Genomic DNA, 25243 nt, shown 5'->3' with positions numbered 1-25243 from the left:
GTTTATGAATAATTTGCACTAGATCGCGGTAAAAATTTTAATTTATAAAAACTGCCAACAAAGTAGATATATGTAGCCTATATGTTGATTCGACTTCTTAATAATATTCGTGCCAAAATTGAAGTAAATCCATGCAGTACTTTTTGAGTTTATCCCGGACATACATACAGACAAACAGACTAAAATTCTAAAAACTACATATATTTTTGGCTTCGGTATCGATTGTAGATCACACCCCAAGTATTCTTTTTAAAAAAATATTCACTGTACAGTTTTGACTTTCCTACCATTTTATTATATGTATAGATAATAATATCAATTCGCTTTTTTTTGTTAAACAATTTTTTCAAGAATATACATTCGTGTTTTGTAAAAGGACCGGACCGAACCGGTTGATCAGGTCCAGACCAATCATCTGCGTTACATGCCTTATCTAGTCCTGATTAGGCGTGCCTGGTCCAGTCCTTATAAGGAAGACGAAAAAATTTCTACTCGGGAAATTGCAGTCCCCAACCGTACGTCGGCTTCAGCATTTGAGGGTGTAATACCGACCAAACTGCTGTGCCCTACCTCAGTTTAATATAGTTATAATCTTCAGAAGCCGCAAAAACGATTTTTGGTTCCGTTTAATGGTACGGTAGGTAATCAGGTAGAAGGTATTGTCCGACAACGATTGGCTTTTTTTTGTTTCTGGGTTAGTAACCTTTGGTACTAATTAGTACATCTATTAATCTGTGTAAGTCTATTGATTTAATTGCTTTCCTTGTGAAGAAATAGGTAGCTACCACCAGTGTCAATAGCATTCGTAATTTTACGGACTGCTGGGCATAGTCCTCTTTCTGCATAGCAGGTGGCTTTGCACGACTTTTTTGCACTTTTTTAAACTGTGGTTGAAATAAAACTATATATTAAAATGCGTATTTATTTATTTTAAAGCTCTTAAAACTAGTGATTATGACAAATGATTTATACACATTACGATTAACAAAACAAAACAATAAGGACCCGTTACAGCGGTTGTGGATAACGCTGTTTGACTGATAACTGTTTCAAACAGATAATAGGTTACAATGTATTATTCTCTTTCAACATCGATCTCCACCATATTTATGAGATTTTTTAATTCGAAATTCTGAATCACACATCCTAGTGGTTCTACTTCCTGCTGATAGTCTATTCGTAGCTTATGTGCAGGTTAAACATTTTCCACAACCTGTGAAACAGGCCCATATTCAAATAAAGACATGCCTCGTGATACTTTGAGCACATTTTTAAAAAGTTTCTGTCAAAATGACAGAACGTTTGGCGGGAAAAATGTATTTCAAAATGTATTTGCAAAACAAATAATACAGACGTAAAAGTAAAAAATATTACGATATCACCCGTAAATGACATTTCATTATTTTAACAAATCGTTTTACATTTAAGACATCCAGAATAATATAGTTTTGGTGGAATTTGGGACGTAAACCAGAAAAAAAAGGTTTTATCTAAAGAGAACATTACTATTTCTTTTTTTTATTTCAAATTAAATATTTGTATACATTCATATTTTCTATATGAGAAATATTAATCGTCAAAATTATTTATGCGCAAATACCTTACGACTGCACTTAACTGGGTAATTTTTTTCTTTGTGTTCGTTAACGTTATTACAAAGGTTTTGTAAAATAAAAATCGATAACTTGATGTTTATCAAATCAGATAATGTTGTAAAAAATTATTAATGATGTTTTCAATGTCGAAAAAATTCCTATTTTTTTTTTAATTCTTAATTCAACAAATATGCCAGCCAGTCCGAAAAGAATATAGTTCATAAATAATCTAGGCCTCAGGCAATACCTAGATTATAATGAGGTACGTTTGACATTCTAAATGAAATAACAACACAAATGTTACGTTTATTATTAAATTGAATTATTTTTCTTGGTTTCTCTAAAAAGATTTATCAGAATCCTTAAATAACACAAACCTAACCAAAACTATACTTTATATAGTATAAAACAGATATTAAGGACCTGTTACATTGTGGTTGTGGATAGGGCTATTTGACAGATCACGTTATCCAACTGATTAATGTTTATGGTATATTATACTTTTGAAGTGAAACTTTTAGAATCGTTGCAATTTGAGAGTCGGTGAAACGAAAACGCGTCACGTTAAGAACGAAACACAAACGTACAGGGGAGAATGACATAGTATACATTACTGCTCAAAACCTTTGTCACGAGACCATGGGTCATCGTCGGTCAAGTCGCAACGACCTAGCCCTCTTACGACTTTTCATAACTTTAACTTCTGCCGTGTGTGAATTGCACACACACTTTTTTAGCATCGAATTCCAGTATTTTATGAGATATTACGATTCGTAATTGTGAATCTAAGAGTTGTAGATTATTGTGGCGCAACAGGTTCTAATGGCCTGTTCTACCTCCTGCTGTTAGTCTATTCGTAACTTATGTGCAGGATAAACTTTATCCACAACCGGTTAGACAGACCTTAAGAACTGTATTATTATCTTTTACATTATAAAAATACGTGTTGCCAGGTACAAAAAAAAAAAAAAACTTCCAATTAAGGTGAAATGATACAGTCCTTTAATATTTTTTAAGTAAAAACTAAATAAACTTAATAGTTACTTGGAAATACTTACGACTAGGACATTTTATAAAATTAAATGATAACGCTATTTTTATATTTTATCTGTCGACACAACAAAACAAAAAAAATAAAAGAAAATGCTTTTTAAAAAACATAAAAAAAGCAAAATATTGTCTCAACAGACAAAATAAAAGTGAACCATGAAAAGAGGACGAATAGTAAGAAAATACAAAATATTGGGTTTAAAATATAATTTTTTTTTTTTGTATTTTTCGTTTATCATAACATTCTAGCAGTCTTCAATGATAAGTTCAAAAAATACAGATATAATTATTTTTTTATCAATTTAATCAAGCTTAAAAAAATTAAAAATAAATATTTCTTTTTATCAAATATTATTATTATTATGCGTTATTTTTTTACTATCGTATTTATCAAACTTATGATTCAAACCGTACACACAACATTGAACCTAAAATGGATATAATTACAAAAAAAAAAAGAAAAAAAAAACTTACAATTTGTTTTTTTTTTCATAAACAAAATTGGTCAAATTGAATTAAATAAAATTTTAATTAAGCTCAAATCGTTCTCCTACATGGAGAAAGAGGCCTATGCCCAGCAGTGGGATGTTACAGGCTGAATGCGACTAACTTTTGCATATACATATATTTCTTTTCTTATTTCCGAACAAAAATATAAGTATTTGTATCCATTCTGGTCCAAAAATTGGAATATTCGTTTCCTTAAACTAAAATGCTACACCACTTTTGATGTAACCTACATTCTTTAGATCACTTCGAAATGCGTCAACTTTATTCCTATACAAATAAGAATAAAAAAAATAAAATAAACGGAAAAACTAAAAACTTTTTTCAAATTTCTTTAAAAAAAAGATCTATAATCTGTCACTTTCTTTTTCACTAATAAAATATTATCTGTTATATCTGTCAACTGAAATGAAAATTAATTAAATATTCTTTTTAAAGAAAAACGAACATACGAACTCCGTGGTCCAGAAGCTTCTTTTGTAATTAAAAAAATCTCTTAAAGAAACAAAATATTGTTAATATTTGCATATAAGCAAAATACGTACGCTCAAAATTTTCACAGAAACTACTGAGGTTACTAGGCGAGCAGAAACAATAAGGAAGTCTGTTTCGAAATAGGAACACGAAGTCCATATATTACAGATTTCAATAACAAATCTTACTTCATATATAAATAAAGTTGAAAATCGCCTAAAATTATACCATCATATTTCAGTCTTAGAATCTAGTTCAGAATGATGAGTCTAGGCGGAAGCATCCCCTTCTTGCTCAGCCATACACTGAAAACGAAAAACATTTATGTTAGAAATCACATGTACATGTTAATCAAAGTGACATACAGTAGCTACATCTTTGAGCTCCGTGGAATAAAATTTGTGTAAGACATGACGACGGTCATAAAATATTGACTTACGACATTCGGATGTTACTAACATGCGCATGTCGTGTCGTATCAGATATTTTTAAGCTCATTTGCCGAGATCATAAAATCTATATAAAACATGATGGTTGCTAAGGATATATAAAAAACATGTGCATTTTTGTGTATGTTACTCACCCGATGCCCGCTCCGAGCAGCAGAGACACGATGTTAGTGACAAGAACAGCGGCGATGGCGCCACGACTGAACAGGCAAGTGCGACGGACAGACAGGCAGTGGCTCTGTTAAATATATATATAAAAAATATTAATTAATACAAGAATATTCATGAGCCAGGTACAAATTTTTAAATTAGGATTATATTTTTTAATTAGGATATTAGGAATGGATTTATATTTTAGCCTCTCTGACTATAAAACGAATTTTCTTCTAAGGCTGAAACTGCCCGCCCCACCCACGGAGTCGCTGCTGACGGTCACGAATATTGATAATATAAATCCCTAATACATTTTACGAAGTTTCGGTTGGGAAGAAATTGATCATGAAAATCTGTCACTGGCTCACCATAGGTAAATATGGAAAATATTGTAATTTTTTGTAACTGACTAAATCTGATATGAAATGCAAATAGTGTTTTTGTTGTATCTTTGGTTTAAATTTTCATAATGAAAAAAAAAAAAAAATAATGACAATTGCACGCCACACTCTCAAATCATTTTTTTTAAACCAAAAAAAAACCACTATTTCCAAACCCACTTTTAAAAAGAAATACAATTTAAACTTCTTTAATCTATTATGTAAAATGTTTCTTTTTGTTTTATTGTTGTAATTTCTTTTGGTACTTCAAATAAATAAATAAATAAATAAATAAATTAATTAATTAATTAATTAATTAATAAACCCACCAAGCGCGACTTATTCAAACGTACCAGGAGATCATAGGATATCAAGAGATTAAATATTTCCTTTAATTTTGAGCCAAAACGTAGGAAAAATTTCTAATTAAATTATTTCCCAAAAACGCCCCAAGTACAACTTATTCTAATGACGTACTAGGAGATCATAGGACATAAAGAGCTAGCCCAGTACTCACCTGTTGCATGGCCGGAGCTAGTTGTTCTAGAACCTCAATCGAGGAGGTCGCGGAGGGTGGACCTCGCGCGCTCTGGGGGTGTTTGAAACGCCAGTCCCTGGAAAGAAATAAATTTTCTCTTAAACAGATTTCAAATGAAGATGGTTCTCATTTTTTTTAAGTGAAACATTTAATCTATCGCCCTAAATTTTTTTCGTTCATCTATTGCAAGTCGCATGTCGTTCATCGTTCGTCGTCATCATCTGTTTTTATTTACCAAAGTTTCATTTATGTGTGTTATGTCATAACTTTTAACTGGGTGTATAGATTTTGATAATTTGATTAACTATTATCGGTTTTTGTATTTAAAAATTGGCGCTTGTCGAAAAAATAAAAATAAATAAAATTGAGCGAGATCTGGCGAGTGGTTTTTGCGTTATCTTTAATACTGTGTATTGTACTTGTTTTTGTTTGAGTACAAGCCCAATACGAGCTGAAAGTTTCCTAAGTTAAGCTATTGTGTGTATGAAACTGAATCTAGTAGCTAGCAGTTGGGGTTTTTTACGACACTACCATGGCAAACAAGCGTAGGGCCCACCTGGTGGTAATATGGCTTATAGACGCCTGTAACACCAGAAGCATCGCAAGCACGTTACTACAAGTAGGGTACTTGTGTTATTTAGCTGTGATCTTCCGTAAGGTCGAAGTACTTTCCCAGTCAGGCTGCTAAAGATTATTAGCATGACATTTCCTATTGTGCCCTAGCTTAGCAAGTTAATAGCCGAGCATTTGTAGTGATTTATATAAATGAAGGGCGGGGGTAGTGACCTGGCGTTGCTGGCGTCCATAAACTACGGTGACCGCTTACGATCAGGCAGATCGTTTGTTTGCCATCAAAGTGGCATACAACAATGTTTGTGCTGTTCTAGCAATGTTATTTTTTATGTCACTAGGTCGGCAAACAAGCGTACGGCTCACCTGATGGTAAGCGATTACCGTAGCTTATAGACGCCTGCAACACCAGAAGCATCGCAAGCGCGTTGCCGACCCAATCCCCAATCCCCCCAGGAGCTCTGGTCACCTTACTCACCAACAGGAACACAATACTGCTTGAAAACAGTATTATTTAGCTGTGATCTTCTGTAAGGTTGAGGTACTACCCCAGTCGGGCTGCTCCATATTTTGAGCAGGAAATTCCTGCTCAAAATATGGAGTTGTCCGACTGTTGTTTTAACTAAATTACTATTATTTATTACATCTTTAAGAGATCAAAGGCCTATTTCACCAATTGTGGATCCATTAGTTACGTGAGCTACTTTTCGATCAGTTTAGATTCCCCCCCCCGCTTAGGTGAGATTTGCCTGGACCCCCTCTCCCCTTACGCGAGATTGATGCTAAAAATAATTTAAACTAAATTTAATTTTATTTTTCGGGAAAATAATAAATCGAAATTAAATGATTTTAATAGCCATGAGATTTATTTTAGCGGGCATAATGAACACTCAAAATAATTGTTTTTTAAATATCTGTAATTATATATTATTGAAGATGATGATGTGAGATTTTCGATTTCCCCCTCCACCCCTCGTCGGTTTAAATGAGATTTGGTGAGATTTCATTGGATCTCTCCCCTATTCTGAGCTCACGTAATTAATGGTTGTACACACACTATTTGACGGATACTGTCATCCGACAGCAGCAAGTTTTTGATTAATTATTCTTTTTACCATCAAATCCATGACTATATTTAAGAGATATATCTATATTCGCATACATTAATCTTTAAGTTGCAGTTAATTGTGGAGAAACAGGTCCTACTGGCACATTCTACCTCCCGCTGTCAAAGTCTACTTGTGTCGTCATCCGTCAAACAGCGTTACCCACAAGTGGTGGAATAGGCCCTAAGTAAAATATTTTTTAGTCTTATACATTCGTAATATGTTTTCGTAACTTACTTAGGAGGTTGCTGGTCAGGCCGACTGCTCCATTCCCAGACCCAATCGTTTGAGTCATCCTGTAATTGAAAACGACCAAATTAATACTATATCTAGGGGTTTAGATGTCTAGTGAACGTATGAGGTATTGGATTAAACACAGGTAATAATATTGCATGAGAATTTTTAGTTGGTAATATGGACGTAACTGTCACTACCAATCAAATCCGTAGAATTTGAACAGAACATCTTTGATACCATTTTTCAATATAATTTTTGGCATTTACTCGATTTCGTTGATTTAAAAAAATAAATGCACATTAAGAGATTGTACTAAAGATAGGAGGTGAGAAAGAAATATTAGCCACAGGGTAAAAAAAGGGAGGGAAAGGGGTGTAGAGGGGGAAAAGAGCTATATAAAAAAGGGCTTATCCAAATCTCACCTTCCAACAGTTGATATAGACGCCTCTCAGTTCATCCTCCGTGGACGGTTCTAGATTCGGGCTATTTGGCGGGGATTTTGGGCTGAATAAAAAACAAACTAGGCGTTATTCGCAATTTCCGAGCAATTTTTAAATCTTATTTTATAGGAAGCTGACGCAGAACATTATTATTGAATTTATCGTTGGTTCGATGACTTGGAATGGATATTATTGTTAACTAGCTGTGCCCGTGACTTCGTCCGGGTGGAATTTAACAAAAAAGTTATTGTTCAGTTCACAGAGTTATAAAATTAATTAATTTGTAAATAAAAGTACCCTAAGTTACTCCCAACTACATCAGCTATCTGCCAGTGAGTTATTTTGGTATATGTACCGTGTATACATCCATATACATTAAGTAAAAAGCGGTTATTTTATTATTACAAACAGACTCTCCAATTTTATTTATTTGTATAGATTTCTATCTATACAAATCATATCTATATCAATCATATGTCTTATCATGAGTGCGTAGAACGATCGTTACTTATGGTAAGAAAATTTTCTGATTTATTTTTATATTTTTTTATGTATGTTAATTGTATAAGATACAAAATTCAAATTCCCCTCTATTCTTTATACATACAGTAACAAATAAATAGATATAGATTACATATATCTACAGATAAAATAGACAAACAGATAATAAATAAAAAAGATAGAAAACCCCAGTTTCGAGAGAAACTCTAGTAAAACCGGCTGCGAGTACCAGGAGAACAGGAATGTCAAGTAGCTCGTCGCGAAATAGTCTACACTAAAGGCCTATTCAAACCTGAGCGATATTCGCTGCCACTGTGGGTAGAGGTACATACCGCGCGGGTTTCGCTCAGGTATTTAGTATTAAGTACCGCGGCTAGAGCGACCTGAGCGATATTCGCTGCCGCTGTGGGTAGAGGTACATACCGCGCGGGTTTCGCTCAGGATTTGGTATCAAGTACCGCGGCTAGAGCGACCTGAGCGATATTCGCTGCCGCTGTGGGTAGAGGTACATACTGCGCGGGAGTAGCGGCATGCATATCGCCCCTCACTCCGCAAGCGGGGTTAACATGACAACAGTTACGCACGATATTCCTTAGCGAAAGGACGCGTTTGCAACATGGCGTCATCGAAACGAACGAATAACGATTCATTTATTGAGATGGTGAAGTGCAATCCAGTTTTGTATGATATGTCACTTACGGATTATAAAAATATATTTATGAAAAATAAAATATGGGATGAGATAGGAGAAAAATGTAACATAAGTGGTAAGTTTTTATCTTTTATTATATTATTATATTATCTTTCAATTCTGTACTAAATACGACTACCGCCATTAAAGAAGTTGACAAATTGTGTACGTACCCTATCGCCTGAAAGTTGCAAAGTTTCAAAATTTTGATATTCATTGTTCATTGCATTATTTTGTTGAGTAGTAAAATACATATTTTGCAAGTACGGGGTATTGCAAGTTTTAGAGCGTAAATAATTATGGAGTACACATGTTGCTTTTATCACTTTTTTAGCTGAAGACACTTTTAGGTGCATGGGTTTGAAATATATTCGCCATTTTTGAGCCAGTAATCCAAATGCATTTTCAACAACGCGTCTAGCTCGGCATAGGCGCTTATTGTATTCTTCCTTTCTTCTATCAACCCTAGAAACTCTTTGATTGAATGGTTTCATTACATGTGCTTGCAATCGGAATGCCTCATCTCCTATTAACACATGAGGTGTGACGTCATTAGTTCTTGGCAATAGTTTAGGCCTTGGAACATTCATAGTCCCATTATTAAACCTCCTTCCCATGACAGAGTTTTCGAAAATTCCACCGTCGCTATTTTTTCCAAAACCTCCAACATCGATACATAAAAAATTATAGTGTGGTCCTACTATTGCCATAAGGACGACAGAAAATTTTTTGAGGTAGCAAAAATAATTGCTGCCTGAATTAGGCGGACAAACGATAGTGACATGTTTTCCATCAATACTGCCGAGGCAATTGGGGAATTGCCACATATTATAAAACTCTTCAGATGTTAAGTTCCACATTTCTTCTGTAGGAGGCTTCATGTATATGGGTTGTAATGTAGTCCAAATAACATCACAAACTTCATCAACAATTTCTGCGACAGTTGAGCAACCTACTCTATAACTGTTTGCAATACAGCGAAATGAATCTCCACTTGCTAAAAATCTGCAAAAAAAATAATATTTAATAAGCTTTTTTACTCAAGGTCTAAGGGCGTGGACCCGCCATCCATTGCCCCTTTCAGTCGATATTTCGCTGTTGATTCGATCGAATGAGGGGCAATGGACGGCGCACCGTTCGCGGTACCGTGGTGCGGCACGGCGTCGCGCCGTCCGCCGGTGGCGATGCCATACCGTTGCACGGCGAACGGCGCCGCTCCGTAGACATGGGTCCACGCCCTAAGCCATTTTTATTAAAAATTTGGTTTTTAAGATTCCTCAGTATTTATCACCTTACTAACCTAAACAAATTCAGGGTTTTAAACTGGTCTAAGTATAACTAATGAATAAAAGTAATTGAATAGATTATAAATAAACTATATTTTTTACAGGCGATGAAGCCAAAATGAAATGGAAAAATCTACGGGACACTTATGGTAAATATTTAAAAACTACAAAAACCACTACAGGCCAAAGTGCGTTTAAATCTTACAGTCGTTACAGCAAATGGCAGTGGGCATCTTCAATGGAATTTTTAAAAGATCACATAGGATTTGCTCCAACTGATACTAATGTGGCAAGAGAAGAAGAAAGCGTATCTGATACCCAAAATATTACTGAACCCGAATCTTATAATGAAAATTCAACACAACGGTCAAGTTCAGTAGCATCATCCGAACGTTATACTTCACGTTCGGGTTCCAGGAAAAGGACTTCTGTTAACGAACATCCTGTTGATAAAGTGATTACGTACTTGAATACAAAATCAGATAAATTATCGTCGATTGAACATGTTATGCTTGGATATGCAAAAACAATAGACAGGTTTTCTGAGCGACGTAAAATTATAACAAAAATGAAAATAGCTCAAGTTATGATGGAAGCGGAATTGGAAGAAGAGCAAGAACGTAGTCTACAACGAGAAACAACACTGCGATCTTACTACACCACTGAGCCTAACACAAGCCAAAATGATCGTTGTATGTCTCAACAATCATGTTATTCTCGTAGTGAGCCTAACACAAGCCAAAATGATCGTTGTATGTCTCAACAATCATGTTATTCTCGTAGTGAGCCTAACACAAGCCAAAATGATCGTTGTATGTCTCAACAATCATGTTATTCTCGTAGTCCCCAGTCTACTAATGATTCTGAACTGCAGTCTGCTCTGCGTTGTATTCAAGATAATGCTCTATCACCTCTAGCACCTTCACTGACTGGAGAAGGTCTCGATTACGAACACGAAATAGATTACGATCAACAGAAACACTCAGAAATCTAATAAGAAGGTTTTAGGTTAAGATAAAAGTTGTGTTAATATTGTAAAAAATCAAAGTTCCTTCCTAGTTATCTAAAATAAAGATTTTCGTCAATTAATATTCAAATTTGTTTTCCTTACCTCAACGTTATTGCTAAGCGTTCTTCAGGGCATATGGGTTCTCGATATTTAGTGAATGATTTGCTGATATTTTCCTTTATTATATTTAATATTTCATCAAAGTTCTCAGTCGTCATTCTGAATGCATTAAAAAACCGATCTTCATCCAATCTTAATCTTGGATATAAAGTGTGGAATTCCCCATGAATTCGGTGTTGTCTATTGATGTCATGGATCCAAATTCTTTTCTTGACTGGTGAGTCAATTAAGGCTAATAAAAGTAAAACTTCCTCTTCATCACTATCCATCACTAAAATCAGATGCTCTGCAGAAATTACAACGTGACTGACGTGTATATTCTTTGGCGACTCAGAAATGACTAACTGGCGCAAATTTCTTACCTCTCTGAGCGAAACTCGACTACCGCGCGTTATTCTACCCACAAGGATAGCGAAATCCGTTTTCGTGTGAACAGTAATATTACCGCATATTCACTGGGTTTTCTCTGCCGCAGACGGTAGCGAATACCGCTTAGATCTGAACAGTAATATTACCGCATACCCACTGGGTTTTCTCTGCCGCAGACGGTAGCGAATACCGCTTAGGTCTGAACAGGCCTTAAATCATATACGTACTATGCTAGTTTTAATACTTATCGTATTGAAGGCACAGAAATAACTCAACATTAATAAAGACTATGGCTTATTCTTATACAAAGCAAATGGAAAATACAAAAAAGGTGTCTGAAAACATCCTAAACTTAAATAATTTTAATAAGATTTCGTTATTCCTACCCCCTTTTTTTGGGAACCTAACTTTAAATGTATGTATGGGCCTTGATTGGAAGATATTGTCGGAGGGTTAATTAGAGCTACATACACAAAATGACCACTGCCGTGAACTACCAAACTATCAAAGCAATGAATAACATCGGCTACAATTTTAATTACAATAACTGCCTTGCGTCTATAATCCCCTGGTAAAAAAGTACAATACAAACGCTCAGAAAATACCTGTATGACCCATACAAACATTTTCCATACAAGCAAAAAAGCACTTAATAATTTCTTTGACCGATTTTCAAGGTGATTTGTGTTTTATTATGTATTGCAAAAAGGCATGCCCTTACAAGTAAAACAAAAATATTCTACATATGTATATAATTTTTCACATCAACAAACACACACAATATCGCGCAATAATGCATGTGTGCGTATGTTTATCAATAATATCACTAAATTATACAAGTTTTATTTGCTTGTAGTGACGTAGCAGACGTCCTCCGAGCAGCACGTGTCCTTATCGCATTCTTGCGCGAATGGTCAGTAAAATAAAAACTATAGCGAATATACGCGACTTCGTCTACCTTGCTCATTAAATTCCCTATCAGGCCTGATTACATACTCGTAATACATTCTTACATGATTACAGAAAGGACAGACCTCTAGCATTTTATTTATATAGATCGGAACCAAATATAAATCAACTCGCACAACAAACATTTTAATGTACGAATTTGTATGTACTATATATACTATACAAACACATACAGACACTAGCCACACAAGCTTGGCAAGATGATTCGATATGTCATGTTTTAAAGACACGTGTTTAGTTTTTATTATCTGTGCCCGCGACTTCGTCCGCGTGGAATTTAAAAAGTTATATAATAATAATATCTTTAAGATTCGTTCAGTTCGTAGAATTATAAAATAAATAAATTTCTAAAATAGAAGTACATATACATTTAGTAAAAAGCGGGTTATTTTAATATTACAAACAGACAGAGTGATATATAAAAAAAAGACACCAATTTTATTTATTTATATAGATGTTGGTTTGGACCCCCGACACAAAAACGAAATTACTAAATTTTTTTATTATATCACAAATAATTTTGTAGTCAAAGCACATTACCCAGTTTAAGATTAAAATAATAATAAGCGCGTTGGATTTAGTGGTGCTTCATTAACCGACTTCCAAAAAAGGAGGAGGTTTTCAATTCGACGGTATTTTTTTTAATGAAATATAATACGAATAATTATATAGTAAATTATTTTAAACTAGCGACCCGACCCGGATTCGCACGGGTGCAAAACTATCAGTGTTCCTCTACTATATTATGCATGTTTTATACATATAAACCTTCCTCTGGAATCACTATTTACTAAAGAAAACCGCATCGAAATCCGTTGCGTAGTTTTAAAGATCTAAGCATACAGACAGCGGGAAGCGTATGATAAATGCCGATTATTACAAAATCAACATTCCGAATCGGTGGTAGCTTCATTTTTAACCGACTTCAAAAACGGAGGAGGTTACTCAATTCGACCGTGTATATACATTATACACATATATATTATGTATGTTCGGGGATGACTTCGTCGTTTATGAACCGATTTTGATAATTTTTTTTTTGTTGGAAAGGAGATATCCTAAGTGTGGTACCATGATAAGGAAACTAGGATCTGATGATAGGATCCCAGAGAAAACGAGGGAAACCCCCGAAAATCCGCATAACTTTTTACTGGGTGTATCGCTTTTGATGATTTTTAATTTAGTCGAAAGCCGATGTTTATCATGTGGTCACATTTAAATTTCATCGAGATCTGATTACAACTTTGAAGTAATCTTTGATAATGCGTATTTACTTGACTATTTTTTCGTCTACCTACGTTGTATTACTTGTCAATGAAAATCAAGTCGGTTTTTTTTCGTTTGCCAGCAAAAACAACGATTAACTATAATTTATTAATTTAAATGAATATAATTCTAATATGTAAAATGAATACTCAAACTTTAGTCGACTTTTGCCGTTTATTTATCTACTAACCGTACTCAGGTAAATAAATGAACTTAATAATATTTAAAACCGAAGAAACAATATCATTAACATAAGCAACCGCCGGTAATCAAAGCCGCGACCCTTATCGCAGAGCACGAAGGTTATACAATAACCTTTGTCAAGAACTGGATAGTTCGTTTGTGGTCAAGAAAGGTTAATTTGTTTTTCAGCCTGTTTGTTTTCTAAACGCCTTGACTTCACCTTCCATAGCCCAAACTCAACAACAACATTTCCACCACCATTTCAGCCTATCGCAGTCCACTGCTGGACAAAGGCTGTCCAAAGTTCTCGCCAAAAATGGCGTGAAGTCATGTGTTTTGCCCATAGTCACCACGCTGGGCAAGCGGGTTGGTGACCGCAGGGCTGGCTTTGTCGCACCGAAGACGCTGCTGCCCGTCTTCAGCCTGTGTATTTCAAAGCCAGCAGTTGGATGGTTATCCTGCCATCGGTCGGTTTCACCGAAGATGCTGCTGCCCGTCTTCGGCCTGTGTATTTCAAAGCCAGCAGTTGGATGGTTATCATGCCATCGGTCGGTTTCACCGAAGATGCTGCTGCCCGTCTTCGGCCTGTGTATTTAAAAGCCTGCAGTTGGATGGTTATCCCGCCATCGGTTGGTTTTTTAGGTTTCAAGATGGTAGTGGAACTGTGTTATACCTTAGTCGCCTCTTACGACACCCACGGAAGAGAGGGGGTGGGTATGTTTTTTACTGCCGTAACCATCACACCTTCTACACTCAGACTGATACTGTTTAAGTTTTTCTTATGAAAACATCGCTAAAATAAAATTTGTATTGAGAACAATTTAAAACACTTGATTTTCAGAATAACAATGTAACGTTTTTTTATAACAACTATTTGAGTAAAAAACACTGATATAATGTTTCTTGTTTTCGTATAAAATATGACCTTGTATCCGCTTCGGTGATTTTAAAATGTCAAAATATCATATTATTCAAAGTATCAAATAATCTGGTTACGGTTTTTGAACACAAAAATCGGAAATTTTTTACGAGAATTTAACTATGTTAATTTTGTTAGTATACGAGTATACTCTTTTAGACTTGGCTCCTGGTATATTGATATCTTGTGTGGGGTCTGACAGCAACAAACACAGAGGCCCAGAGCACGAGGCTGTACCCGTACGTGTTTGTTAGGTTTTCGAACACAAATATCGGTTAATTTTAACTAGATTTAGTTACATTAATTTTGTTATAATACACTCCCATACACACCTCGTGTCCTAATAAGTTAATATCTTTTGTAAGGGGCCAGGAACAACAACACAACAAACACGCCCAGAACCCGACACTATATGACCCATACAAATATGTCGGTAAACAAGCGTACGGCCCACCTGATGGTAAGCGGTTACTGTTGCCATCGTTCTTAATCGTAAGCGCATTGTCGACCCTACCCCCGACCCCCCCACAGGAGCTTCCCCTTACACACCACAGGAACACAATAATAGTTGAAAGCAGTGTTACTAAACTGTGATCGTCTGTATAATAAAGGCACTTTCCCAAACGTCCTAACTTGTCCAACAATAGTCACGGCACGGATAGCTTTTCCAAATTCCATGTAAAAATTTACTTATAAAATCACCCACCTGCCCTTCATGCTGGAGGCTCTCGAGTGCCGCACGGAGGAATCGCCACTCTCTCTCTGCGCCTCTCGCAGGAGTCGTATGTATTCATTCTCCGCGCCGCTCAGAATCCCGCCACAGTTCAGTTCCACCCACGATTCTGAAACAAGGAAAAGTAAAATTAATCTCCTAATATTTTGTGATCTCCTGGTACTTTATTTGTAAATTTTGCACTGCTGTGGGATCGGAAGCGGTCGGAGTTTGGTGATGAAAAAAAAAAGTTAAATTTCTACTGCTAAATCATTTGATAAGTGGAATCAGAGTTGGAATTATTAAAGCTAATAATTCCAACTCTGATTAATAATAATAAGCAAAAAGCTTAATTTTATTAAGACCAAAATCAGGCTAGGAAGCTTGGATTAAAACGCATTTAAAACGACAGGGGTTCGTTATTTTTTCGCTTTAAAATTAATCAATATTTCATCATCATCCTAATCATCAGCCAACACCATTCCACTACTGGACGTAACCCTCCTCCAGGGTACGCCACAAGAATCACCCACTTTAGCCACCAGTCACTATCAGCTATCCTCTTCCAGTCGATAAGTATTTAATTAATATTTAATCTCCTCATATCACATGATTTTCTGGTACGTCACTTGAAACGTATGCCATGACCTGGACGATATTTATTGACATGATCAATAATTTCACGTTAGATTAATAAACATTTGATCTCTTTACATTATATGACCTCCTGGTTGGTCATTAAAAACTTGTCTTGGTTGTTATTTGGGGAGTTATTTGGGGACGAAGGAATTATGTTTTTTTTTTTTACTTTTTCTATTTTTAATTTATACTTTTTTCTAGTATAATTAAATTATCATAATTTTTTTTAAAGTAAATTAAATAATGGGACTGACAGACAGGGTCACTTTTATCCCAAAATTTCATTTCAATCGGAACTTTTCGGAGTAAAGCCGTGAGACAGAGAGTAAATTAAAATCAGAAGATTGATGATAGCTCAAATCCTTTTTTAAAGTCATTTGTACTTATTATTTTACAATACTTTCATGACTTTTAATCTAATTCAAATATGGTGTTACTATCAGGACGCCATTACAATTCGAGTTGCTGTAACCCATGATTTAACCTGCTACAGTTCTCTAATATATGTAATAGGGCCGAAATTATATATGCAATATTTTAAAAGCCCAAGTTTCTTTACAAGCTTTAATCCTTATTTATAAGAAAGCCTTACTTTTAACCTATTAAAGAAACGAGGTTCTATAGAGGAGGTTCTATGTTTCTTATAGTATTAAAAAAAACTATTTTAGTTAAAAATATATCAATTACTAATCATTAAAACTAGTCACGCGAAAACTATAGTTCACAAAAAAATTCAAGACAGCTCATGACAGTTTTTTTTATACATTAGTTCAGAAAATAGTTGACAGCATTACATTACCGTATAAAAAAAAAGGTTTCAGTTACACGAGAACAAAGGAGTTTTAAAACGTTAGTTTATATTGTAACAATAGTGCATAAATGTCGCTATTTCATGCAGCATTTTAACCCTTATAACAATGTACGTAAAGCTTATTTACCTAAAATATGCAGGGACAATGGCTGTTTGTTAGGCTTTTGTTAGACATTCTATTTTCCTAGTATTTTCGCTAGGAATATTTGAGAAGCTTATTTTACAAACTAGTTTTATATGACTGCCTGAATTGTGTTACTAGTAATAGTTGACCTGACAGACTTGTTAGAGTTCTTCTTTCATGTAATTGATATTATAAATATATGGGCCGGAATTGTTGGGAGTTTGCGGACCACATTTCATCTCTCCATATCCCATGATCCCCTAATACTTTATGAGAATACTTGTGCCCTGGTGGAATCAGAACCCTTGGGACCAGAACAGGTGATAGACACAAGATTTTCACGCTAAAATGTGTCAATATAAATCTCTTGTATTCCATGATCCCCTGGTATATATTACCTATTAGAAAACTTGTGCTAAGCCGTTGGAAATAGAACCGATGAGAATTCCAATAATTATGGCTATATTGAATCACATCGCCTGATTTTATGTAGGTTTTTCAGACTTTTACAGACTACAAATACGGACTTTTACTACGTTGCTTATTATATTAATAACTAACTGAACCAACAAACGATCATCAATATTTCAAAATGTATTGTTACTTTGTACGATTTTTATTCTTGTGTTACCCACACATTAGGAAATTTTAAACATTTTTTACGCTTAGACCGAATATAAAATCATCATATAAAAAATTCCGATTTAGCGAGTACATCGTTCCATAGCTTAATTCGCTAGAGCACCGAAACGGTCAGTCGGAGATGCAGGTTCGATCCCCGCTGGAACGGTCGATTTTTGATATGATATTAAAAAATGTTATGTATTGTTATAAAAAGTTTAGAGAATATTACGATGAAAGAAGTAGAGAAATTGATATATGGTAAGACAAGTACTGATAGCAAGGATTGGATACATGACACAGATTGCGTTCAGCTTCAGGGCATTTTTCATATATTTAATGAATGTGTTCAAAATGCAACGGAGAGAGAATCACTGTTGAAACATGTAATACATACAGACATATGTAAGTTTTTTACGATCATCATGCATCTTTGTACACATATTCTTAGAAGTATTAGAAGTAACATAGGATACTTTTTATATAAAAAAAATCAATTCGAGCGAAGCCGCAGGTTAAAGCTAGTATTCATATAAATAATTATGACGTGGGGACATTTTTGTCCGTGTTAACGGAGGCGTTGTCTGATGCAGCAAAATTGTTATTTAATATTGTAATACAAATTCAATGATTCTCTTTCTATTTCTTAGAAATAGTGAGAATCAGAGTATGATAGAGCTGACATGTTTGTGTAGACCAAAGCCCCTTAAAAATCACCTATCTACATATATGTATCGTTACATAGTATAAAACAAAGTTACTTCCCGCTGTCTGTATGCTTAGATCTTTAAAACTACGCAACGGATTTTGATGCGGTTTTCTTTAGTAAATAGAGTGATTCAAGAGGAAGGTTTATATGTATAATACACCGTACAAGGAGGAAGGAAGTGCTGTGTGGCTACGGCACTAAAGAATTTAGCCACCCCGTCTCTTCCCGTGGGTGTCGTAAGAGGCGACTAAGGGATAACAAGCTTCCACAACCACCTTGGAACTTAAGAAGCCGACCGATGGCGGGATAACCATCCAACTGCTGGCTTTGAAATACACAGGCCGAAGACGGGCAGCAGCGTCTTCGGTGCGACAAAGCCAGTACTGCGGTCACCAACCCGCCTGCCCAGCGTGGTGACTATGGGCAAAACACATGAGTTCACGTTATTTTTGGCGTAAACTTGTGGAGGCCTATGTCCAACAGTGGACTGTATAGGCTGTAATGATGAAGAGGAAGGTTTATATGTATAATACACCGTAGCGTGCGTTTTATATAGGTAGAAAGGCACTGCCTACCCTGGCAGTACTTTCATTAAGAATACAATTTCGTAACTAATTAATAGTGTTATCAATGATTTCCTATGTTTGATACAAACGAAGTTATCAGAGTTCCGGCCTTATGAAGTCACTGTGTCTATCCAGTAACTGATTTGTTTGATGTTTCATTTGTATTACTCACTCATGAGTTACCCAAGTCTAATAGGTATCAGTTGGTTGCTGTACGTGTATTTGTATGCCTGCATTATTAGTATAAATGCACTTTACGTGTCCAATAATTTACTTGTCTGTTCTTGAAATTATCTAAAAGCCTCTATTCCCAACAAAATTAAAATAAATTAGGAATAAATTGCGAGAAAGTAAGTGCAGTGTGGCTGTTCAAATTTTTTTTTGACTGCCTACCCTGTCTAAAAACTTTATGCACGCCACAGATAGTACATGCATAATATATATAGTAGAGGAACAATGATAGTTTTTGCAACCGTGCGACGTCATAGCGGGTCGCTTGAATCTAAATATAATAAATCGCTAAATGATTCCGAAGTTCAAAGAATCTTTTTTTTTTAATGTCACTAGTTCGGCAAACAAGCGTACGGCTCACCTGATGGTAAGAGATTACTGTAGCTTATAGACGCCTGCAACACCAGAAGCATCGCAAGCGCGTTGCCGACCCAATCCCCAATCCCCTCCCAGGAGCTCTGGTCACCTTACTCACCAACAGGAACACAATACTGCTTGAAAACAGTATTATTTAGCTGTGGTCTTCTGTAAGGTCGAGGTACTACCCCAGTCGGGCTGCTCCATATTTTGAACAGGAAATTTCTGCTGTGCCCTACCTCAGTTACTACCTCTTCTCCAAACGAATCCAGATTTTATTACAATTTAACTTACTTTGATTACAGTTAATTAAAAAAAAAATGTATACTGCATGACAATCAAGACTTATCGATGTCCGATACCTTAAAAAATCTCAATCATCAATTGCAATATTCAAGAGAAAATTGTTTGATCTGCTGTTGGAGAAAATGTATTACGGCGTTAATGACTTTTGATTGCACGGAACTTAGAATAGTTACTAATTTAATGACCTTAAAGATGGTTAATTGAACGTGACATTTAATAAACATTTCAATAATAGATATATTAATTAGAAATTATAATGTATAAATAATGAAGATCACAGCTAAATAATACTGTTTTCAAGCAGTATTGTGTTCCTGTTTGTGAGTAAGGTGACCAGAGCTCCTGGGGGGATTGGGGATTGGGTCGGCAACGCGCTTGCGATGCTTCTGGGTGTTTCAAGCGTCTATAAGCTAAGGTAATCTCTAACCATCAGGTGAGCCGTACGCTTGTTAAATAATATTGTATTGATTATTGAGCCTCATTAATATTTAATATTTGCACACCGTAAGGTAGAATGTTTGGATTATACTAATGTTAACCTTGAACAACTACAATATCATGTTCTTGCAAATAAATGATTATTATTATCTATATATATGCTGTGTGGCTACGGCATCAAAGAATATAGCCACCCCATCTCTTCCCGTGGGTGTCGTAAGAGGCGACTAAGGGATAGCATAGTTCCACTACCTTGAAACTTATATAGCCGACCGATGGCGGGATAACCATATAACTGCTGGCTTTGAAATACACAGGCCGAAGACGGGCAGCAGCGTCTTCGGTGCGACAAAGCCAGTACTGCGGTCACCAACCCGCCTGCCCAGGCAACGTGGTGACTATGGTCAAAACACACGAGCCAAATATGGCGCGAACTTGTGGAGGCCTATGTCCAGCAGTGGACTGCAATAGGCTGAAATGATGATGATGATGATGATGATGATCTATATATAAAAAAATTTCGTGTCACGATGTATGTGGGCGATGATATCCGGAACTTTCTGAACCATTTTTTATCAAATTTTGTAAACATTTCTAATTTGATCCAACTTGACAGATAGGGTAGTTTTTATCTCAATCGGACCCGGTAGGTGGCGCTGTTTCGGTATGTAAGCAATCAAGTTTGGATGATATTATTTTGTCTTACAATATAATATGTTACTGTTTGGCACTACAAAATTTAAAAAATAATATTAAATTTAATCTTGAAATTTTACGCCTTATTTTCTTCTGAGTTCTTGCCACTGTTTGATCAAATTCTCTTCTATTGTTACATTAACAGGATAACTTTGCATGTCGTGTTCGCTTTAATATGGTAGTACATTTAGGTATGTAGTCTATGATAAAATTAATATTGTAATGTATCATAAATGTAACAACTGCTAGCAAACCTTATTGAAATAAATAAATAAATTAATACATAAACTTCATACGATATATGCCATCTTTCGATACACAGAAAGATACATACTTCAAAGACATTGTTCCTTTGTTTCTGTAAAAGATTTCGTCACACAAAACAATGAGTAATCCCGGGATGCGATTCTATTCCGCTCCTGTTCCAATAGTAGGTCAATGACATTACATTGAATGTTTATTACGCCCTTTGTAGCTGTGGTAGGGCACAGCAAGTAATATCTTGCTCTAATCTGGAGCAGCCCGACTGGGGTAGTACCTCGAACTTACAGAAGATCACAGCTAAATAATACTGTTTTCAAGCAGTGTTGTGTTCCTGTTGGTGAGTAAGGTGACCAGAGCTCCTGGGGGTATTGGGGATAGGGTCGGCAACGCGCTTGCGATGCTTCTGGTGTTGCAGGCGTCTATAAGCTACGGTAATCGCTTACCATCAGGTGAACCGTACGCTTGTTTGCCGACCTAGTTGTATAAAAAAAATCTATATTTTAAGAAATAAACTTCTCATATTCAACGATTACTATTAGACTACAAGCCCTGAGTCCAGACAGATGAACGCACAAAAATTAATTAGCTCAAATAGGCTTTAAAAGCACTTTCGAATCGTCATATTACAAACATAATTATATTTGTTTTTAATACATTAATTATAAATGTCGCGAAAGACGAATAGACTAAAAATTCCTTAAAAAAGTTTTATTGTATAATTGTGTTTTCTCGCAAACGAAAAAAAAGCCGACTTCAACAACATCATTCATCAGTTATCAAAGATTACTCAAAAACGAGTAAACCATATATCGAACAAATTTAAATGGCACTTGACACGTACCATCTTTCGATTAAAAAATGAATTATATAAGTCGGTCCTCTTAGGCAAAAGTTCCGAAGTCACATACATTAAAAACAAACCAAAATAAATAAAGAATAGAGAACCTCCTCCTTTTTCGGAAGTCGGTTAAAAATATTAAAATTGTGCATGAAATACAGCGCCACTGAACACAAATGACAACAGCGCAATAAACACAGGCGCCCAGAGCACAACATACAAACTGTACCTATGACCTTCACAACCGACCACTAACCACAAGATACTTGTATCCACATATCAATAATATTATAAAGGGAAAAACATGACATTTTATTAGTTTATAATGGCTAGACTCAAAAGCAACTAGACACATTTTAAAAATACTTTTACTAGGCTATGATATCACTGAGTGACATAACCCAGGCTATTTTTATAATACTATAATATAAACCCTTGTAATAGAACACGTATACTGGCATACGGCTCACCTGATGGTAAGTGGATACCATAATCTATAGACGCCTGCAACACCAGAAGCATCGCAAGCGCGTTGCAGACCATACCCTCGACCCTCCCTAGAAGCTCTCCAAGTCTCTACCTTACCACGGGAACACAACACTGCTTGAAAGCAGGATTACTTAGCTGTGATCTTTTGTAAGGTCGAGATGCTTTCCCATTTGGATTGTTCTAAGTTTTGTGCAACAAAGGTCCTGCTGTGCCATAACTCAATATGACTATATTTTTATTATTTACACTAAGCCATATAAAATATTAGTTTATATATAAAAACCATAAGTTCGTGGCAAAAATGGCGTAAACTCATATGTGTTGCCCAGTCACCACGCTGGGCAGGCGGGTTAGTGACCGCAGGGCTGGCTTTATCGCATCGATGACGCTGCTGCTCGTCTTCGGTCTGTGTATTTCAAAACCAGCAGTTTGATGGTTATCCCGTCATCGGTCAGCTTTTCAAGTTCCAAGGTGGTAGTGGAACTGTGTTATCCCTTAGTCGCCTCTTACGACATTCACGGGAAGAGAGGGAGTGGCTATATTCTTTACTACCGTAGTTACACAGCATGAGTTTACGCCATTTTTGGCACGAACTTGAGGAGACCTATGTCCAGCAGTGAACTGTGATAGGCTGAAATAATGATATAAAAACCATAATTGTGTTTGCTTGCAAACAAAAAAAAAACCGACTTCAATTGCATCGATGAGTAATACGTAGATAGACGAAAAAATAGTCAAGTAAATACGCGTTATCAAAGATTACTCAAAAAGTAGTCATCAGATCTCGATCAAATTTAAATGGGACCACAATACACGCACAACCTTTCGATTAAAATAAAACCATCAAAACCGGTCCACTCAGTAAATAGTTCTGAGGTTAATGATGATTGGTGAGTTCTCATACAAAAAAAAATAAAAAATAAAAATCAGTCGAATTGTGAACCTCCTCCTTTTTTGGAAGTCGGTTAAAAACAAAATACGTACGATAATTTAAAAAACCACGTTAAAAACACCTTAAATTTATCGCGAGACTCGTTCCACGTCTATAAATAGAAAATCTCGTTTCCCTTGTTTACTGGGTTTTTACATACACATTACATTCGTCTATCAAAATTCGATCGAAATTCGGTCGAAATTCGATCATTATTAATTTAAATTATAAGTTTGAACATTATCAAGGTTCTGTTGTCAAAGACGATAATAAACATAAGAGTATATATGTGTGTGTGTGTGTGTGTGTGTGTCAAATACATGACAGTGTGTGTAATGTTTTTTTTATTATTGATTTAATATATTTTTATGCATAATTAAAAAAAAAAAATTAGCATTCTGCACTCCACCTCTATATAAACTATAAGTGTACGAAATTTCATTCTCCTCCGTCCGCGCAAGTTTCGTAAAAAGGGGTACAAAGTTTTTGCTTCACGTATCAATATATATCGTATGTGGAAACGTTAGTCCGTCGTACTATGCACTACTGGATTGATTACTATCGAGTCTTCTGAAGTGTATTTGTTAGGCGCGGACCCTGTCTGAAGAAATATTGAGGTGTCTTCATGTATCTAAATACATAAGAAGTCGAAATGTAAGAACGCGCATAACTTGAGAATGACTGGACTAAATCGGATAATTTTTTTTTGTGTTCGTTATTGATAGGATAAGGCATAGATAATACAAATAAAAAAATAATCACAAAAAATATGACCAGTTCAAACTCAGAGATCAGTATTTAAATAGTTATTAAAGAAAAAAAAATCCAAAGGTATAATAAATACAACGTAGGTCGACGAAAAAATTGTTAAGTAAACACGCATTATTAGATATAACTCGAAAAGTACTTGTCAGATTTCAATTAAATTTAAAGAGGGACACGTGACTCGCGCCACCTTTTGATTAAAAAAAAACAATTATTGAAATAGGACCACTCAGACAAAAAATACACAAAAAAAATCAGTCTCCTTTTTTTGAAAGTCTGTTGAAAATGGGGCCGATTCTTATACGGACTACGTGTTTGCTAGCAGTCGCCTTGTTTAAATTCCTTTTATTTTGCACATAAAACATACTATTAATATAATAACGCAAACAAAGTCACGAGTATTCGCTAGTAAAATAAACTCAAATATTACCGAGCTCGTCCACAGCTGCTGCACTCATCGGTTCAATCATTTTATTACACTTAACGAACACTTAATTGCGTAGTAAACAGTCTATGAATAAGTAAAAACGTGTATCAAAATATATGTATGTATGTAATAAACGCGTCTGAACGCGTCGAGCGCTCGAACGAGACTGACTTTATTTTCGAATTTCGAACGTAAACAAAAGCGGATTGCGTAGGCGCAGCTATATCTCGACGCGCAGTGGCTTTACTTTGTTGTGGTGCATTTGCAGCTGGGTTATTATCCGATGTGTCTGTGTCGCAGTCAAAGTGTTGCAATCGACATTTAATAAACGATTAGTTTCTTGATAAATGACCTATTTTTATAAACTGAAGAAGTTTATGAACTGAATACTGATTTATTGTTTTTATTTTTCCGTATCTTGTACCTATATTTTCAATCTTGTAGTGTTGTCGACATTGACTAAAATAGCTCATAATAGATGACATTTTTAAAAACTGAATAGAGGTA

General features: G+C 35.4%; 2 protein-coding genes across 4 annotated transcripts; one reads left to right on the top strand and one right to left on the bottom strand.

Moving 5' to 3' along the window:
- Nucleotides 1-3304: 3304 nt before the first annotated feature.
- LOC123665958 (BCL2/adenovirus E1B 19 kDa protein-interacting protein 3) lies at nt 3305-24981 on the bottom strand. Of its 2 annotated transcripts, XM_045600183.1 has the most exons (8): nt 24740-24981; nt 15519-15654; nt 7482-7563; nt 7060-7118; nt 5126-5222; nt 4210-4313; nt 3855-3931; nt 3305-3756 (listed from the first exon to the last, which is right to left on the bottom strand). In XM_045600183.1, exons 1-7 carry the CDS (start codon nt 24777-24779, stop codon nt 3877-3879), a joined length of 573 nt encoding a protein of 190 aa, XP_045456139.1. In that variant the 5' UTR covers nt 24780-24981; the 3' UTR covers nt 3305-3756; nt 3855-3876. The 2 variants fall into 2 exon arrangements, with proteins under 2 accessions (XP_045456139.1, XP_045456138.1); XM_045600182.1 differs by lacking the exon at nt 3305-3756 and having other exon boundaries at nt 3760-3931.
- LOC123665957 lies at nt 8553-11068 on the top strand. Of its 2 annotated transcripts, XM_045600181.1 has the most exons (3): nt 8553-8767; nt 10082-10660; nt 10721-11068. In XM_045600181.1, the coding sequence occupies exons 1-3, from the start codon at nt 8617-8619 to the stop codon at nt 10969-10971; spliced, it is 981 nt and encodes a 326-aa protein (XP_045456137.1). In that variant the 5' UTR covers nt 8553-8616; the 3' UTR covers nt 10972-11068. The 2 variants fall into 2 exon arrangements, with proteins under 2 accessions (XP_045456137.1, XP_045456136.1); XM_045600180.1 differs by having other exon boundaries at nt 8556-8767; nt 10082-11068.
- Nucleotides 24982-25243: the final 262 nt, after the last annotated feature.

The sequence above is a fragment of the Melitaea cinxia genome, chromosome 25 (assembly GCF_905220565.1).
Source record: "Melitaea cinxia chromosome 25, ilMelCinx1.1, whole genome shotgun sequence".
NCBI lineage: Eukaryota > Metazoa > Arthropoda > Insecta > Lepidoptera > Nymphalidae > Melitaea > Melitaea cinxia.
Note: the sequence above shows the minus strand (reverse complement) of the source record. Positions and strands in the feature narration are given on the sequence as shown.

Coding starts and splice junctions, on each gene's coding strand:
- LOC123665958 (XM_045600183.1), bottom strand. CDS start 24,779: ATGATTGAACCGATGAGTGCAGCAGCTGTGGACGAGCTCG. Junction 15,655..24,739: donor AGCAGCTGTGGACGAGCTCG/GTAATATTTGAG, acceptor TCCTTGTTTCAG/AATCGTGGGTGGAACTGAAC. Junction 4,314..5,125: donor TAGCTCCGGCCATGCAACAG/GTGAGTACTGGG, acceptor TATATTTAACAG/AGCCACTGCCTGTCTGTCCG.
- LOC123665957 (XM_045600180.1), top strand. CDS start 8,617: ATGGCGTCATCGAAACGAACGAATAACGATTCATTTATTGAGATGGTG. Junction 8,768..10,081: donor AGAAAAATGTAACATAAGTG/GTAAGTTTTTAT, acceptor TATTTTTTACAG/GCGATGAAGCCAAAATGAAA.